General features: G+C 38.8%; 1 protein-coding gene across 2 annotated transcripts in view; it reads right to left on the reverse strand.

The window, feature by feature from the left end:
- dhx36 (DEAH-box helicase 36) overlaps nt 1–18,309 on the reverse strand; it is a 108,368-nt gene that overhangs the window by 54,568 nt on the left and 35,491 nt on the right. For both annotated transcript variants that reach the window (XM_089135411.1, XM_089135410.1), the window contains exons 10-14: nt 17,172–17,312; nt 16,753–16,858; nt 10,400–10,487; nt 8,269–8,324; nt 8,113–8,177 (exon numbers count right to left, since the gene is read on the reverse strand). In XM_089135411.1, the coding sequence (XP_088991537.1) occupies nt 8,113–8,177; nt 8,269–8,324; nt 10,400–10,487; nt 16,753–16,858; nt 17,172–17,312 (456 nt within the window). The remainder of the gene's footprint in view (nt 1–8,112; nt 8,178–8,268; nt 8,325–10,399; nt 10,488–16,752; nt 16,859–17,171; nt 17,313–18,309) is intronic.

Genomic DNA, 18,309 nt, shown 5'->3' on the forward strand with positions numbered 1-18,309 from the left:
TTGAGAATTCTGCGTGAAAACTCAAATTTCCTCATCAGGTTCAAAATAGTCACGCAAATTTGCTGTGTAAACAACAAACATAAAGCTGCTTGTGCTTTCAACACAACACTGTTGACAATGGCCGTGCCCTAAATTTGTATTTTTAAATGGTAGTATGGCACAGAACATATGTTGAACATGTATTGAATCCTAAATATGAATCTAAAGGCAACTTGAATGTTCGTTTATTTCAATGATCTTTAAGCAATATATGGGTAACTTTTACCACAAGATTCCATTTAGTGCAGGTGATATGTGAAAATTATGTTCAATTTTTCATAAAAGCGTGAAACTTGGTACACATGTACAGTTTGCGGCCCTGGGGGTGCATTACAGAAAGATCCTAACTTGAAGGGATAGTTCACTTTGAAATTAATTTTTGATATGTTTTAGCTTACCTAAAGGGCATCCAAGATGTAGGTGCTTTGTTTCCACAGTATTTTCAATTTTGATATTTTTCGGTCAAACCGTTGTTGTCTATCAGTCACATAATGCAGGTATAGGAGGTCCACCTCAAAGAGCATGCACAGAGAAGTCAAAATTAAACATGATTTAATGACTCGTAAATGTAGGTACACATTGATGGCTTGGTTTTGTGTGAGAAAATGAACAGTATTTATATCGTTTTCACCTCTTGTAACCACAGCCATGTCCAACTGAGCTGAAGGCAAAGGCGCTTCGATCTGTGCATGCGTCGGAAGTGATCGCTTGTGCGTGTAGGTCACTCATTATTTACATATATTCGATATTCCATTGTGATTTCCTGTATATCTAAATATGTTTAGATCTACACAGTGAAAGGTGAAACTTCCGAAATCTCTGTGTAAACAATGAGTGACGTACACACGCAAGCGATCACTTCCAGCGCATGTGCAGACCGAAGCGCCCGTGCCTTCAGATCAGTTGGACATGGCTGTGGTTACATGAGGTGAAAACGATATAAATACTGTTCGTTTTCTCACACAAACCGCTTGTTTCATGTCTTAGGCCATCAATGAGTACTTGCATTTACAAGTAATTAAATCATGTTTAATTTTGACTTCTCTGTGCATGCTCTTTGAGGTGGACCCCCTATACCTGCATTATATGACTGATAGACAACAACGGTTTGACCGAAAAATATCAAAATTGAAAAACTGTGGATAAGTCATAGTAGTTTTCATAAACTATTCAGGTGAATAGTTAATGGTGAATTCAGTGACGTTGTGAGAAGGATTACAATGAAATTTCGGTATCTGAGAGTATAATCTGAAGCTGGGGCCACACTAAAAGATTTTTAAAATCAAAATCTTAAAATACTTTATAAAAATAATATTAAATAAAGAATATTTTCACAATGTGAGAGACCACAAACATGACAATAAAAATTCATAGATTTATCCGTTTTGTTCCTCTAGTGTGTGGAGTGCTCCAACATGAAATCTTGCAAAAACTCTTGAATCAAACGTGAATTTAAACTAAACAAACATGGAAGACGACCAGCAAGAAGAAATGGTCCTTATAGTGTATGGAGTGCTTTTTAAAGGAGCCCCTATTATTCTCTTTTTAATACACAAGCTGTCTGTGAGGGGCTGCTGTCCCATAAAATAAAACAAACACAAGTTCGGGCCTGTCCTCGCTCTATCTCCACTATCGTCCTCCTTTTAGGCTTCTGCCTAAAAGGATAAGCCTATTATCATCTCAGAAAAATTCATCGTCTTTGTCCTTCTCTCACTCCTCTATCCACTGCTGTTCTTGTCCTTGTCACTTCCCGAATCGATTATTGTAATTCTCTCCAGTATGGTCTTCCACAAAAAACCCTCCGTAAACTCCAACTTGTTCAGAATTCTGCTGCACGTATCATTACTCACACACCATCCATAAAGCACATTACCCCAGTTCTTCAACAGCTCCACTGGCTTCCTATTTCATATCGTATCCAATATAAAATCTTGCTCCTCACATTCAAAGCCATCCATAACCTAGCCCCTTCATATTTGACTGATCTCATTCATATTGCCAAACCAGCCCGCTCTCTTCGTTCCTCTTCCTCTCTCCATTTCACTATCCCGCCCGCCCGCCCGCCTCATGACTATGGGGAGTAGGGCTTTCAGCAGTTGCTCAGCTCCCCAGCTCTGGAACACTCTACCCCCTGACCTCTGCAACTCCAATTCCATCAAACACATTAAATCCACACTCAAAACTCATCTGTTTAGACAAGCCTATTCATTGTGATCACGTATGTATGATACTATTTATGATGCTTTTTATGATTTATGTATGATGTATTTTAACATGTTTTTATGCAAGTTTTTACTATAGTTTGTTTTATTGTATTTTTTGTAAGGGGACCTTGAGTGTCCAGAAAGGCGCCAAATAAATAAAATGTATTATTATTATTATTATTATTATATTCTGTTCCTCCGTGAGAAATTCAAGACGGGTGCGTCGCACAGGGGTCGCCCATCAGCAATTACGCCACCGGCCCCACGCCACTCTCCCACAGCCCTTGTCCTCATCCCGCTAGCCACAATATCCACATGAACAAGCTACAGCAAGATGTCCTGTCCATGCAGAACGTAGTCAGGTATTATATAAATGTCGTAAGTTATGATGTATGAACTTAGCGAAAAATAGATTTCAAGCGACTTGTTTGAGCGGTTCAGAGTCGACTCTTTATTTTGAGATAAACTATTTGCAGACTGTATGAAAGGTAATTTCCAAAAACCCTTAATAGGAGCACTTTAAGCCAGGGACACATCAAGCCAGCGGTAGGCCGTCAGGCAACATCGGGCAGTTAAGCGATGGACCACTTAAAGCTGCCATCGGCAGCCATTTGTCCAAATAAATAAATAAATAAATGTTTCGATGAAATTGAGGAGATGGTGTGAACATGATCTTTACATGCTACAGCATGAGTTAGAGGGGAGTCTTCCATCACCTTGCTTTCTGATTGGGTATCGTTTCTTTTCACATAATAATCTCCAGAGCATGCACACATTTGTTCCCCCCACACAACAGGATTTCTTATTCGTTTCAATCGGGTCGGGTCCAACGTGTTTTTAACACACCTCATAGCACAGGAAAATCTGATACGATAATCTGTAGAACCATCAAGATAATCAGAACTTTTCCTGGCATTGTAAGGAGGGGAGAAATTGGTCCAAAATCACCTCAAATTTCTTGTAGTGTGTAACCAGCATAAGGGTGTCTCTAAAAACAGACATCATGAACAGGCCAAAAGGTTCCAGCTGAAATTCAAGACATGTGAGTTGGTTGACGTGATTGAGGAAATGGGAAACCACTTCGCAGAGGACAGCAACAACATTCTGAAGCTGAACTCAAAAGAATTAGCAGACATAGCTGTTGTGGATGCTGTTCGGGTTGCAGAGAGGAAGGGCCAAGAGCAGAACAAACTATTTGTTGCAGAGAAGATGCAGGGCACAAAATCAATCACTGCCTGTTTGAAGAGGAACAAGCTCCCTCTTTTTAAAACAGCTCCAATAAGAGGACAGTCCAAGACAAAACTCACTGAAAAATTACTGTGCACTGTTTTCCAGACTCTACATTGCCTGTCAGACCTGTGTTGGGAACCTAGAACACTTCTTCAAAAAAGAAAATCGGGCCTACCCTCCATCACTCTAACTTTATGGTGGAGTATGCTAGGGAAACAAGGTTGCCCCAGACAGTGCCTCAAAAAACAGTGCCCCAGACAGTGAGGTCTAAATCAGCAGCAGAAACCAGGCATGGCTAAAACCATCCAAGACCTTTCCAGCAATATCTTCATACCTTATATCAAAGAGAAACTTGAAAGGGTCACCAGAGGGGATGTTGTATGGAATTACTATGAAGTTAACAGCTTAAAGTCCCAGAAGCGGGGAAAGGTGACAAGAACAAGAGTGGATGGAAAAAAACAAGTTAACAAACGAACTGGAAAGGGTTCCTGAGTAGACAAAAAACAAACAGAGCTCTTTTACTTTCTGACAAGGAACCTTGTGGAAATGTCGACTACCAAACAAGTTGTTTAGACATGCAGACCCAATAATCTCACCCACAAAAATCAGATCAGATTGCCCTTTGCACACATGAAGAGGCACATACAGGGATGCTACTCCATGCAGCCTGTGCTGCAAGAAAAGGATTTAAAAAGATCACTCAGCGCACTGTGGACCAACCGTTGTGGTTCTAGCCAGAGCTGGACACTGAGGAGTTGTGGGTGGCATTTGGGACTAGCAAGAACTTCAGATACATACCTGGCCATGAGACTGCCAAGTCTCTGGGTCCTAAAAAGGCTCTTTCTGTGTTTTATCCCTTCACTGGCTGTGACACAGTCTCTGCATTTGCAACCAGGTGCAAGAAGACAGCATGGGATAATTAGATCTCCGAAATCTCCGGAGGACGCTTTAGTGAAGACGGGACAAAACGGATTACTTTAGAAACGCTGACGCAGAGGCATCAGTCATGACATGTCCTCGATTCGTCAACCACTGTTTACACCGACACGTGCATACCCAGTGTTGGTGAATGGTCACGTGATCCATTTTTCAGTCATTTTAATGTGGACGGAGATCAATTCTAATACGCAGAAAAAACCCTGGTGTGGACGGAGATCGTATTTGTTTTAATTCTCCGTTTTCAAACGAAAACACAGTAGTGTGGACGCCCCAAGTTGTGGCTGTAAGAAAGGCTGCCAAGGGCATTACAAACTTAAAGTGCACAGCTCTGTGTCAATGTGGAGGAGACTGTCAAGAAAACATTGAAGAATAGGTTCAACAACAACAAAACAATCAAACAAACAAACGCGTTTCTGAAATAGATTATTTTTCAGTGAATCTTTGTGTATGACATTCTTTTTAAGCTATGTTGCTATGGTCATATTTAATATTCTACTCTTTACAGTCACTTTATATTGTCAAGGTTAATAAACAAAAGGATAAAGCTTTATAAACTCTATAATATCATGTGTTGTATGCATGTTGTGTAAAGTCTAGCCTAAGTTCTCAGGTACTGTGATTTCCTTCTCATAACCCTGAATTCACTACTAACTATTCACCTCAACAGTTTATGATGACATCATCTTTTCTGTTATGTTTGAGGAGTTTCAGGAGATGTGACAAAATACATCATTTGGTTATGGCGGAAAGTAAAATGGCTGCCATGGCCACCACAAGGCGTTTTTACGATGGCTCAATTTCTGAAAATGTCCAAGGTCCAAACTGTACAAGGGTACCAAGTTTAATGCTTTTATGAAAAAGTGAATATATCACCTCAGATTTTGCACATATCACCAGGACTAATTAGTTAGCATTAGTAAATGCATTAACTAAAAACTTGAGAACCCTGCAAATGTATTGCCCACCTTTAACTGATTTATCAAAAGCTTGGAGTAAGATCACATGCGGTAAAGGGAGGAGCCCCAATGGAGCCACACCCCCACCCATCCCCGCTCCCCAATTTTAGCCATTGTTCATAACCAGCACAAATTGAAATTATAATAATTGGTAAATCTCATAAATGACAGAGTAATTCATCACATCAAATATAGCCTATCTTTAATGTTATGTTTCAAAAATTACAAAAATGAAAATCATATTAAAAAAACGATGGGCTATATATGAAATGTTATAGCCTAAGAATGTTAGACGAGCTTTCTTCCCTTCTCCATCATGACGTGTGTCCGCGCAATGTTGTTGGTTACCTAGTAACAAACATACGGTGGCCGAGAACGTTCCGTCAATTTCCGTGTGTTCGCGCATCTATGTTGCCTAACGAACGCAATCTGTCCGAGAGATACATGCTGGCGGCAGGAAACTTCACTTTGTGTGCCAGTGCCTCGTATACAACGTTATATATAAAGCTTGCAGGACAACTTAGTTGGCGTTGCCTTTTCAGCGTGAGAATTACACGGTGTGGCGTGTGAGCGTGTGAACTGGTTGAATTACGACCAATGCGTGAGACTTGAGAACCCTCACATTTGTCATAACAATTAATAATCTTTGATAACGTCAATTAATATATATATACACTCACCGGCCACTTTATTAGGTACACCTGTCCAACTGCTCGTTAACACTTAATTTCTAAGCAGCCAATCACATGGCGGCAACTCAGTGCTTTTAGGCATGTAGACATGGTCAAGACAATCTCCTGCAGTTCAAACCGAGCATCAGTATGGGGAAGAAAGGTGATTTGAGTGACTTTGAACGTGGCATGATTGTTGGTGCCAGAAGGGCTGGTCTGAGTATTTCAGAAACTGCTAATCTACTGGGATTTTCACGCACAACCATCTCTAGGGTTTACAGAGAATGGTCCGAAAAAGAAAAAACATCCAGTGAGCGGCAGTTCTGTGGGCGGAAATGCCTTGTTGATGCCAGAGGTCAGAGGAGAATGGCCAGACTGGTTCGAGCTGATAGAAGGGCAACAGTGACTCAAATAACCACCCGTTACAACCAAGGTGGGCAGAAGAGCATCTCTGAACGCACAGTACGTCGAACTTTGAGGCAGATGGGCTACAGCAGCAGAAGACCACACCGGGTGCCACTCCTTTCAGCTAAGAACAGGAAACTGAGGCTACAATTTGCACAAGCTCATCGAAATTGGACAATAGAAGATTGGAAAAACGTTGCCTGGTCTGATGAGTCTCGATTTCTGCTGCGACATTCGGATGGTAGGGTCAGAATTTGGCGTCTACAACATGAAAGCATGGATCCATCCTGCCTTGTATCAACGGTTCAGGCTGGTGGTGGTGGTGTCATGGTGTGGGGAATATTTTCTTGGCACTCTTTGGGCCCCTTGGTACCAATTGAGCATCGTTGCAACGCCACAGCCTACCGGAGTATTGTTGCTGACCATGTCCATCCCTTTATGACCACAATGTACCCAACTTCTGATGGCTACTTTCAGCAGGATAATGCGCCATGTCATAAAGCTGGAATCATCTCAGACTGGTTTCTTGAACATGACAATGAGTTCGCTGTACTCAAATGGCCTCCACAGTCACCAGATCTCAATCCAATAGAGCATCTTTGGGATGTGGTGGAACGGGAGATTCGCATCATGGATGTGAAGCCGACAAATCTGCGGCAACTGTGTGATGCCATCATGTCAATATGGACCAAACTCCCTGAGGAATGCTTCCAGCACCTTGTTGAATCTATGCCACGAAGAATTGAGGCAGTTCTGAAGGCAAAAGGGGGTCCAACCCGTTACTAGCATGGGGTACCTAATAAAGTGGCCGGTGAGTGTATATATTTATTTTATTTTTTTATTGTTAGTTCATGTTCAGGTCCATTAAATATTAACAGCTACAACTTAGTTTGTTTTAGTTCATGTTAATTTCTTGTAAACATGTACTAATACATGATTAAAATCAAAAGTTATATTTGTTAACGTAAGTTAATGCACTGTGAATTTAAATTAACAAACAATGGACAACTGTATTTTATTAACTAACATTAACAAAGATTAATAAATACAATAATAGATGTATTGCTCATTGTTAGTTGCTGTTAGTTAATACATTAATGTTAACAAATAAGATATTTTTGTAAAGTGTTATGTAGTAACACTTTAAAGTTAACAAATAGAACCTTATTGTAAAATGTTACCAATATATCATGAGAAAGGTGAAATAACTGTAATGAATCTTTAATAACTGATCAAAGTTCACCATCATAGACTTCAGATGTTTATTACCAGAGACCAAACATTTCAGCGGCAGAACAGCCTAATGATACTGAATACAATTAAAAAGAGCTCCACTCATGAATTTATTTATGAAACCCCATCAAATTCTGGCTGCTTTCAACCCTTTGAATTTGTTTGTACAGAGTACAGACAACTCTCAAAGTCAGTTTTAAAGCTGTGCGTTCTAATTAGCTGGCTCTTGCTACTTGACCACTGCATGATTCAACCTTTGCATACTGATGGCACCAGCAAGGAAAGGAGCAACAAGAGTTAACCGTCAAGATTCAAACAACCAGTTTTGTTTGATAATGAATAGAGATTTGTTTCATCATACAGTACAACAGACAGAAAAGCATAATAAAGCATTTGTATAATCATGAGCACATTCTCACACACACACAAGCACACCTGGTTTCTGCAATGTTGGTAGAGATCACAATCTTGCGCACTCCCAGGGGTGGCTTTTTGAACACCTGAAGGGAGCAAAGTGTCATTCATGAAAGATCACATTTGAGAGCTGTTGTGGGAGGCAGAGACCTTACCACAGCTGTCTACAACACTCACTTGAGTTTGAGAGACTGTGGGCATCAAAGAGTGGAGGGGGATGATGATAAACCGATCTGAAAGAGAGCATAGATTTGAGGAACAGTGTATTTCTTCTGCGTAAAGACAATTGTAACTGTGCCCAAAAATGCAGTTTTTGACACTTCTTTCAATAAACAATTATGGTCACTGACAATTATTGTTTTATCCTTTGAAACAATTTTTGGATTATTTCATGAAAACGGATTCATTTTGTTGCTCCTATAAGAGAATGCATTAGCTCACTTGTGAGGGCGTGAAAAGAGCTGTTCTAAATTTTAATAAAGAGGGGATACAGTGAATTGCGCTTCCCTCTTCACCTTTATAGCACACACACATTGATATAAACAGCATTCTCTGATGCTCTGTAACTGTAGCTCTTACCATTGCTGACTCAATGCAATCTTCCGCCAGATATGACGCTTGCCATTCAGGCAAAACAGTTCAATCTTTGTTTCATCAGACCAGAGAATTTTGGTTCTCATGGTCTGAGAGTCCTTCAAGTGCATTTTGGCAAACTCCAGGCGGGCTATCATGTGCCTTTTACTGAGGAGTGGCTTCCGTCTGGCCACTCAACCATACAGTAGGGCTGTGATGGTATGGCATTTTTTCCTTATCCCACAGTGCTGAATGAGAAGAGCCATATAACCACATCCTACAGAAAGGTGATTTGTAGGTGAGTTATAGGCTATAATAAATGTGTCTGAAAAAATTAGGCATTTTAATTGTTTATTAATAAACTATTGTTTTCTAAATCAGTGTCGGCTAAAACATCTCCATCTCCGCTGTGAAGCGGATGCATCTTTAGAGAGAAATGCACGTTTCAGACAGATTACATAATTAGAAGGTAGGTAGGCCTACCGGCATTAGCTTTCGGTTCGAATTTGTTCCTTTTAAAGTGGAAATTTCCAGCTTTAGCCTACATAGGCAATATTTTGTTTCAGTTCTCGCGCTCCAGTTCACAGAGACGATGAAACCGCGCCTGATTGTTTTATTTTTACAAAAGCACAGCATTTTCTTGTTATTGTGAGTTAACACAAATAAAAGTATTTGCGAATAATGTATAATTATTTTCTGGATGACCAGAAATGATAGAGTATTTTAAGTTGTTTCCACTGTTGATAGGAAAATGCAAGTGTTCACACCAGCGCCTCTGTGCGGCATGTTTAATGGACTGTCCCTCCCTTGAGCAGGAACCGTTTTTTTTTTTCTCCAGAAGCCCTTGAACATATGACTTGCGGAATACAGTAAATATATAGTTCATATCACACACCATTATGCACTCCTGTAACTTTCAGCAGAAAAAAAAAGTGAGGTGATGACCTCACACCGCAGTAGGCATCTCATTAACGCAATATTGGGGTTATCGTCACACCCCTTCCATACAGGTATGATTGGTGGAGTGCTGCAGAGTCATCATTTAGAGTTGTACAGAGATAGTTGTTCTTCTTGAAGGTTCTCCTCTCTCCACAGAGAAATGCTGGAGCTCTTTTAGAGTGACCATCGGGTTCTTCATCACCTCCCAGACTAAGGCCCTTCTCCCCTGACCGCTCAGTTTGGCCGGGTGGCCAGCTCTAGGAAGTGTCCTGGTGGTTCCGAACTTCTTCCATTTACTAATGATGGAAGTCACTGTGCTCATTGGGACCCCCCAGATCTGTGCCTTGATACAATCCTGTCTCGAATGTCTGCAGACATATCATGGCTAGGTTTGTGCTCTGACAGGCACTGCTAACTGTGGGACTTTATATAGAAAGATGTGTGCCTTTCCAAATCATGTCCAAACAACAGAGTTTTCCACAGTTGGAATCCAATTAAGAAACATCTTAAGGATGATCAGTGGAAACAAGATAAACCAGAGCTCAATTTTGAGTGTCATGGCAAAGGCTGTGTTTATTTTTTAATACACTTGAAAAGATTCTTCCACATTGTCATTATTGGTATTGTATGTAGAATTTTGAGGAAAATAATGAATTTAATCCATTTTGGAATAAGGCTGTAACAAAATGTGGAATACTTTCTGGATGACCCTGTATGTGAAAACCATAGTAGCTGCGTCCTTTTGTGAAGAGAAACTGTTTTAATTGTAGAGAATATATATTTATGTATAATCTACCTGACTTAAACATCTGGTCAGCCATGATCAAATCATGCAGGGTGCTAATGTCGTCCCATCCAGGCAGAAACACCAGAATTGCTCCATCCTGAAAGACAAAGCAGCATCCACGTCTCAATAATATCACATACTTATTTTTTTAAATATCTTTCAATATTTTGGGGTAAGATATTTTATTTTTAAGAAAGTAATACTTGTATTTAGTAGGCATAAGTAGGCATGAATAGATAAATGACAGTACCATCATTTAACCCCCTGGGATCGGCGGTCGCGTAGGCTATACCAGCTCACTTTTTTTTCTTATTAGTGCAAAAGAGAGTCAAAATACTATTGATTTTGATCTTATATGTAAGTGTTGTACACCATTAGACCCTGTTAAGTGTCTATTTTCTTGTGGATACTCACAATAAAAACAAAGTGTTGTGCTTTTCACCAAAAAAAAACAAAAACAAAAAAAAAACATGATACGAGTTCTGCGTTCTTTCTGTCAGTGAAGTCCATTCTGAAACATGTCTGGAAATGAACTGTAACTCAGCGAACACTCAGTCAAGCAGGAATACAGGGACACAGGCATGAAGCTTGAATTATTCTTATAAATTAAGTAATATAATAAATATATATATATATATATATATATATAGTGACGAGCACCCTCAGAGGAAGCGGAGTCGCCCTGGCAACCAACACAAAACACCTGCACGTCCTCATCGCTGGCTGATCGGTCACAGCTGCTCCCAATCAGCCCACAGCCACATAAGCAGCACATGCTTAACAAACAGACAGACACTAGTCTTGAACTGAATGGAAGTGCTGGTCTAACCTTTCTCTTTATTCTCCCCAGAAAGCAGCGAGTGACCGACAGCCCATCATTTGTGGAGCACATTTTGAAAACCCACTTTCATTTGAATTGAGCACGGAAGAGCACTTAAAGCACCAGCCACCACACGCCAGCTGAACTTTTCACCAACTTTATTTGATTGTAAATAAATCCACCCTCTGTGGCCTTTTCACGAAGCCAGCCTTGTCGAGTGTTTCTTCACCCCGTGACAATATATATATATATATATATATATTCTCAATTAATGTAATCTGTCTCTATGAAAAAAGAGTGATGTCAGTAATTTTCTTTTCAGCTCATTATAACTCATTAAGTTTTAATGAGAGCACGCTCACTGAGAGCATGCGCTATTCAAATGCAAGTAATCTGAGGCAAGCCATGAAAACGTGTCAACACCCACAACAGCTGGATAAAACACATCAAGTTTAATAAGAATCATTTACTTTGTCATCTTGATGTGCTGTGAGAAATAATTCAATCTAATAATCCTGAAAAAAAACGTCATTTCGAGGAGCAATGCATCAAGCTGACGTGAATAGTATTAAGTTATTTATTTTTAAGTGCTTCATTCTAATCGCGACATGGAATAATGTCTGTAAACCACAAAAGCCTGTTTAAATATGAATCGCGTTCCTGTGTGTGAACTAAAGAATGAACAGCACAGACGTGTACTGTTGTTTACTAAAACTTTGCGGTTTATTCAAACTCAACCAAGCTTTGACCAAACTATATTGCTATAGGCTACTGAGATAAGTAAAAATAGACTGAAATATGTTGAAATAAAATGTCTTTGTTTAAGAAACAAACTGCAAATTAACATTTATATGCTAATATATCATACACACGATATGTTACAGACTAAATATGAATGTTTAGACAAGATTTGATTGATTAGTTTTTGGATAGATTATAAAGTTTTTACTGTAAAAAAAAAAAAAAAAAAAAAAAAAAAAAAAGACTACTTTCACATAAAATTAGCTTTTAATCGCCAATTTCTACTCATTTGTTAAATATACAGTGGTATGAATAAGTTTTGGCACCCATGCTAAAGTTGCCTAAAAAGAGGAATAAAAAAAATCATCTTTTGGATATTGATCTTAATGCCTTAATTAGAAAAATGAGGAAAAGTCCAACCTTTAAGGACACCAATTTTCTTTGTGAATGAATAATGTATCATAAAATAAATAAATGTTTTTCCTTAAAATACAGGGTGCATAAGTCCGGGCAAACCAGCTATTAGGCTAACTGAAGTAAAACCGTGCCAATCTCTAGGTGTGGTGGAAGGTGTGTGATGATGTGGGGATATTTTAATTCCAAAGGCCAAGGGAACTTTATCAGGATGCATATTATCCTGGATCCATGAAATAACTGGCTTTTAAAAATAAAAATCTGCCTGACTCTATGGGAATTTAACATAGGGGTGCCCGGACTTATGCACCCTGTATTTTAAGGAAAAACATTTATTTATTTATGATACATTATTCATTCACAAAGAAAATTGGTGTCCTTAAAGGTTGGAGTTTTCCTCATTTTTCTAATTAAGGCATTAAGATCAATATCCAAAAGATGATTTTTTATTCCTCTTTTTAGGCAACTTTAGCATGGGTGCCAAAACTTATTCATACCACTGTATAGTATGTTTTGTCAAAAATAATGTATGTATATTGAATTATCAACTAAGATGTTATTATAGTGTTTATTCCAAAATTCAAACTAATGAATCCTTACCTTTGAAATATGCATGATAAAATATATACGATTTACAAAGAAAGATTACATTAGAAATATTAGCAAAATTGCAATGGTTGTTCTAGTTGTAACTTTTTTTTTTAGTGTTTTAATAGTGACAATTTGGGGGAGAGGATACATATTCCATAACTGTCTGAAAATACAGCATGAGAATTAACTACATAATTACTAGAAATGTTTATAAATATATACATACACACACACTTGGGTACCACAGGAAAGAATGCACACAATGCAAATCTCTTGAGACAATTCAGATGGAAGAGTCAGAATTTGTCAGAATATGTTAGTAAACATAATGAGAGCATGGATCCATCATGCATTGTTACCACTGTGCAGGCTGGTGGTGGTGGTGTAATGGTGTGGGGGATGTTTTCTTGGCACACTTTAGGCCCCTTAGTGCCAATTGGGCATCTTTAAAATGCCACGGCCTACCTGAGCATTGTTTCTGACCATGTCCATCCCTTTATGGCCATGATTTACCCATCCTCTGATGGCTACTTCCAGCAGAATAATGCACCATGTCACAAAGCTTGAAACATTTCAAATTCATTTCACCAGATCTCAACCCAATAGAGAATCTTTGGGATGTGGTGGAATGGGAGCTTCGTGCCCTGGATGTGCATCCCACAAATCTGCAAAATCAACTGCAAGTTGCTATCCTATCAATATGGGCCAACATTTCCAAAGAATGTTTTCAGCACCTTGTTGAATCAATGAATCAAGAATTGAAGGGATACTCCAACGTTTTTTCATATTAAACTATATTATTCCCTTAACTAAGACGAGTTGATACACATACCTCTGTCGTCTCAGTGTGTGCACTCAATTGCTCTGACGTGCGAGACACTTTGATCTCACTTAACTAGCCCAGTTCATTTAATATGGGCCACGCAGAGAAGCGACCAAACACCTTCACATTTTCGCTATTTAAATACAGTTACTCGAGCAGTGTAACTCGACCCAAAATAAAACGTTGCACTTTTCTAAGCGTGTAAAGTGGATTAAAGTGGAGAAACTGGCGGAATACCACAGCAAGTGCTTGGGAGCACTTCGACTCGGCGCAGTAATATCATCACTTGTGTAAAGTCCTCTCCCCCCTCTCACTCTCCAGAGTGATATTACTGCGCCGAGTCCATAGATAAATATGCGCCGAGTCAAAGTGCTCCCAAGCACTTGCTGGGGTATTCCGCCATAAAATATAGTTATCCACTTAGAAAAGCACAAATTTTTATTTTGTGTCACCGTCCTAGGTTGAGTTACACTACTCGTGTAACTGTATTTAAATAGGGAAAACATGGAGGTGTTTGGTCGCTTCTCTGCTTGGCCCATATTGAAGGAACTGGGCTAGTTAAGTGCGATCAAAGTGTCTCGCGCGCGCCAGAGCGATTGAGTTCACGCACTGAGACGACAGAGGTATGTATCAACTCGTCTTAGTTAAGGGAATAACATAATTTAATACAAAAAAATGGTGGAATATCCTTTTAAGGCAGTTCTGGAGGCAAAAGGGGGTCAAACACAGTATTAATATGGTGTTCCTAATAATCCTTTAGGAACTTATTATATTTTAGTATTATTAAAATATATGAAAGAAGAAAAAAAAAGTTATTTTAAAATTGTAATATTGTTTCACAATTGAACTGTTTTTACTGTATTTTCGGTCAAATAAATGCAGTCTTGATGAGCATAAAGGTTTTCAAAAACATCCTAAAAATCTTACCAACCTCTTTCCCAAACTGCAGCGCTCATTTCAGGACAGGTTACAAATATGAATTACCCCCTAACAAACAAGGATGACGATAATAAAAATATATATTTTTTCACTTGGATCATGTAAACCACATAACAACTCAGAATGCCCTGGTAACCACATAACACCTTGGAAGCCACCCTGGAAGCCAACAGTCAAGTATCACCTATGTGTCATATCAAACGTGACTTAACCACTCAACCACACACACTTACTTGCAAACAAAGACACCATTAATGAAGTCACAAGGACAAAATTAAGGGTTTTCAGTTTTTTGTTTTCAAAAAATATTTTTGAGGGTTCCTAAATCACAAAGTGCATTTCCACACTGCAATCTGATGAGTAACTTTGGTCCTAAAAATGGAGCTGCCAACCAAACTCAGATCAAATCTATTATGTTAGCAAAAGCAATCCGATGGTTTAAAAATAAAAATTCATAAAAATTCAGTCGTAAGGCAAGAGGGAGATAAAACATGAAGTGTTCCTAGGCGGCCCTGGTTCTATATTTAACATGCCAGCAACGTCACATCAAGGGTACATGTCATGACAAATTAAACAGAATCAACTTGCTCTTGCAGTGCATGCTTGCACATGAGCGTGTCGCTGGTTGTGCATTCCAACAGGAATAGGCAAGTGTATGAATACGTTTCAGAGCATTCGGTGACCCAGATTCCCCTGTGTGGAGCAAAACAAACCTGACCATAAAAAGCCCATTATTCCCACATGTTATGATTAATTATCAAAACTTAATCTTCCTGTTCTGCTGTGACATCCAGGACTGTGACATTGATGATGCAAGTGCTCCTTTGTACAAAAACTTTGCTCTTAATCTTACTCCCAAGCAAAGACAATACTTTGAACTATGAACTAGTCCCATCTAATCTGCCTCACAGTACAGGGCAGGATATTTGCCTGTCATTTTAGAGGTTATGTTTTCAAGTCAGAGCTTATTTCTTCTTACAGTCTTACAATCGCAGAACTCACCTCCTATATGACAACCCACCCTGCTGTCTCTGACATTTTGGACTCTACTTTATTTTTATTTATTTTTATTTATTGCTGCACTATCCTAGTAAGGGTCAATGGACTCTTAACTGCCATACAGTAATTCAATTTATATACAATTATGCTGTATCACAAAATGTAAATGTTTGACTACATAACACCATGGCTCAATGTGTAATTAAGCATGTACCTTGTAATCACTAGGCCACATCTTCAGTTGGTTACTATTTTTGAGTATGACCATAAAATGATAAAAGTGGCCCAAACGGACATTTGGTGAAGACTTAATGTAATGAAGACTTGGTAATGACTTGGTAATTTGTGCACCAAGAAAGATTTTACAGAACAAATTGAAGTGCTGATTTTACTTTTTATCCAAATAATATTCCGTGTAAATATAAATATAAAATATAAATATCTGTGCAATATAAAATGTAAAACCATTTACTCAATTCAATTCATCTTTTAGGTATACAATATTTTTAAATGCATTTTCAATTGTATTTTTTTTTAAACCATTTGATCTCGCAATCTTAATTAATCTTAATTTCAGCATTTGAGAATACATGACGGTAAAAGGTCGGAAGACAAGTTTTTTTTTTTTTTTTTTTATATGTGTGTGTGTGTATACACATACACACACACACACACATATAGATGGGTTTAAACTAGATGAGCTACAAAAGTAGACCTCGGTGGAAAAAAAATAATATGAGCCATTTAAGGGGTATAAAAGTAGTTTTTTATAAGATAATCATATTTCTCATATTTAAGAATTCAGACTAATTGTATCCATGTAGAGTATGAACTCGTAGTAATATGAACAGGATATGAATGTGGTATTGGGAGAGGAGAGGAGAGTCTGTTAAGTAGTTTCATTAACACACATTTAATGCCAACATGTTTCTGCTTTACTCGTGGCTCACCATCTGGCCCTGATTTAGCCAAGTCACTTGGACACACACTCAAACACACAAAAATAACAGCCAGGCTTACAAGGAAGGCACTCACATCCTCTTTCATTACGATGTGTCGGATCAATCCTACGATGAGCTCCAGATTGATCTTCTCATCATCATCCATCATCTGAAGCGTGTCAATGGTGCTGTCTGAGTACCTGCCAATCACAGACAGCAGACAGGTCATGCTACAGCACATCTCAGTGACTCAACACAAGCGCTGCTAAATATTTATACTTCAAAAATTCACTTTAACAGCTGCAAGAAAAAACATAAACAATGCCTAATTTCAGCCCCCCCCCCCCCCAAAAAGCTGTATTGTCAAACGGCACTAAATAACTCAAGGCAATAAAATGAGGCAATTCGTTAAATAGTTTGCATTTACTTTAATGCGTTTGTACATCAAAGTTTGAGGTTGCATTCAATATGGGAATAGATTTATTACTGAGTTGTTTTTCAAAAAATACTGACCGATCTCTGAGCGTACGGGCGTAACAGGGCCAGCTTTCATGGTATTCTGCCTCTTTCTGCTCTTTCTCTGGCCGTGCATTCTGTCCATGCATAAACCCTCTCTTATAGCGAGGTCTTCGGTCATGTTGCTTTGGCTGGAATCTATGAAACAAAGTTAGAAGACACTCCCAGCATTCAGTCCGTCAACTTCTTTCCTGCATATATTGTAGCCATTGTGCCATTTCATGTGGGAAATTCTCAAATGGAGTTAAAACTACTACAAAATAAAAAGAAATAGGAATAGATCTCTGAAAAATTACAAGTGTGTCATCAGTTAATCTCCCATAGTAATTCAAAAAGCTGTGATTAGTAAATGTGTGAACTGATGAACTGTAAAGAACAGAGCTGCTTAAAGAATTAGTTCACCTCAAAATGAAAATTTCTTAATAATTTACTCACCCCAATGCCATCCAAGATATCCATGTCTACCCTTCCTCAGTGGAAGAGAAAATTATTATTTTTTTTTTTTTAAATTAAATTTTTTTTTGAGGAAAACATTTCTGGATTTTTCTGGGCAGCAGTGGTTCATGTAGGTTGTCTACAAACTGGAAGGTTGGTGGTTCAATCCCTCGTCACACCTCGCTAACCCAAGCTGCTCCCGACGAGCTGGATGGCACCTTGCATGGCTAACACCACCATCAGTGTATGAATGAGTGCGTGAATGGGTGAATGTGAGGCAATATGTAAAGCACTTTGGTGGCCATTGGGTCTGATAAAGTGCTATATAGAGTGGGGCCAAAAGTATTTAGTCAGCCACTGATTGTGCAAGTTCTCCTACTTTAGAATGATGAGAGAGGTCTGTAATTTTCATCATAGGTACACTTCAACTATGAGAGACAAAATGAAAAAAAAAAATCCAGGAAATCACATTGTAGGATTCTTAAAGAAATTATTTGTAAATTATGGTGAAAGATAAGTATTTGGTCAATAACAAAAGTTCAACTCAATACTTTGTAACGTAACCTCTGTTGGCAATGACAGAGGTTAGGGGTGGCACGGTACATGAAAAAACACCCGAACCGTTCGGTTCGCTTGTCTCGGTTCGGAGCGTGTGTGCGTCTCACGGTTCGACGCATGCGCAATGTAACCTCGTGCCCGT

Source organism: Pimephales promelas, chromosome 10 (genome assembly GCF_988280905.1).
Source record: "Pimephales promelas chromosome 10, fPimPro1.hap1.1, whole genome shotgun sequence".
In the NCBI taxonomy this organism is placed as follows: domain Eukaryota; kingdom Metazoa; phylum Chordata; class Actinopteri; order Cypriniformes; family Leuciscidae; genus Pimephales; species Pimephales promelas.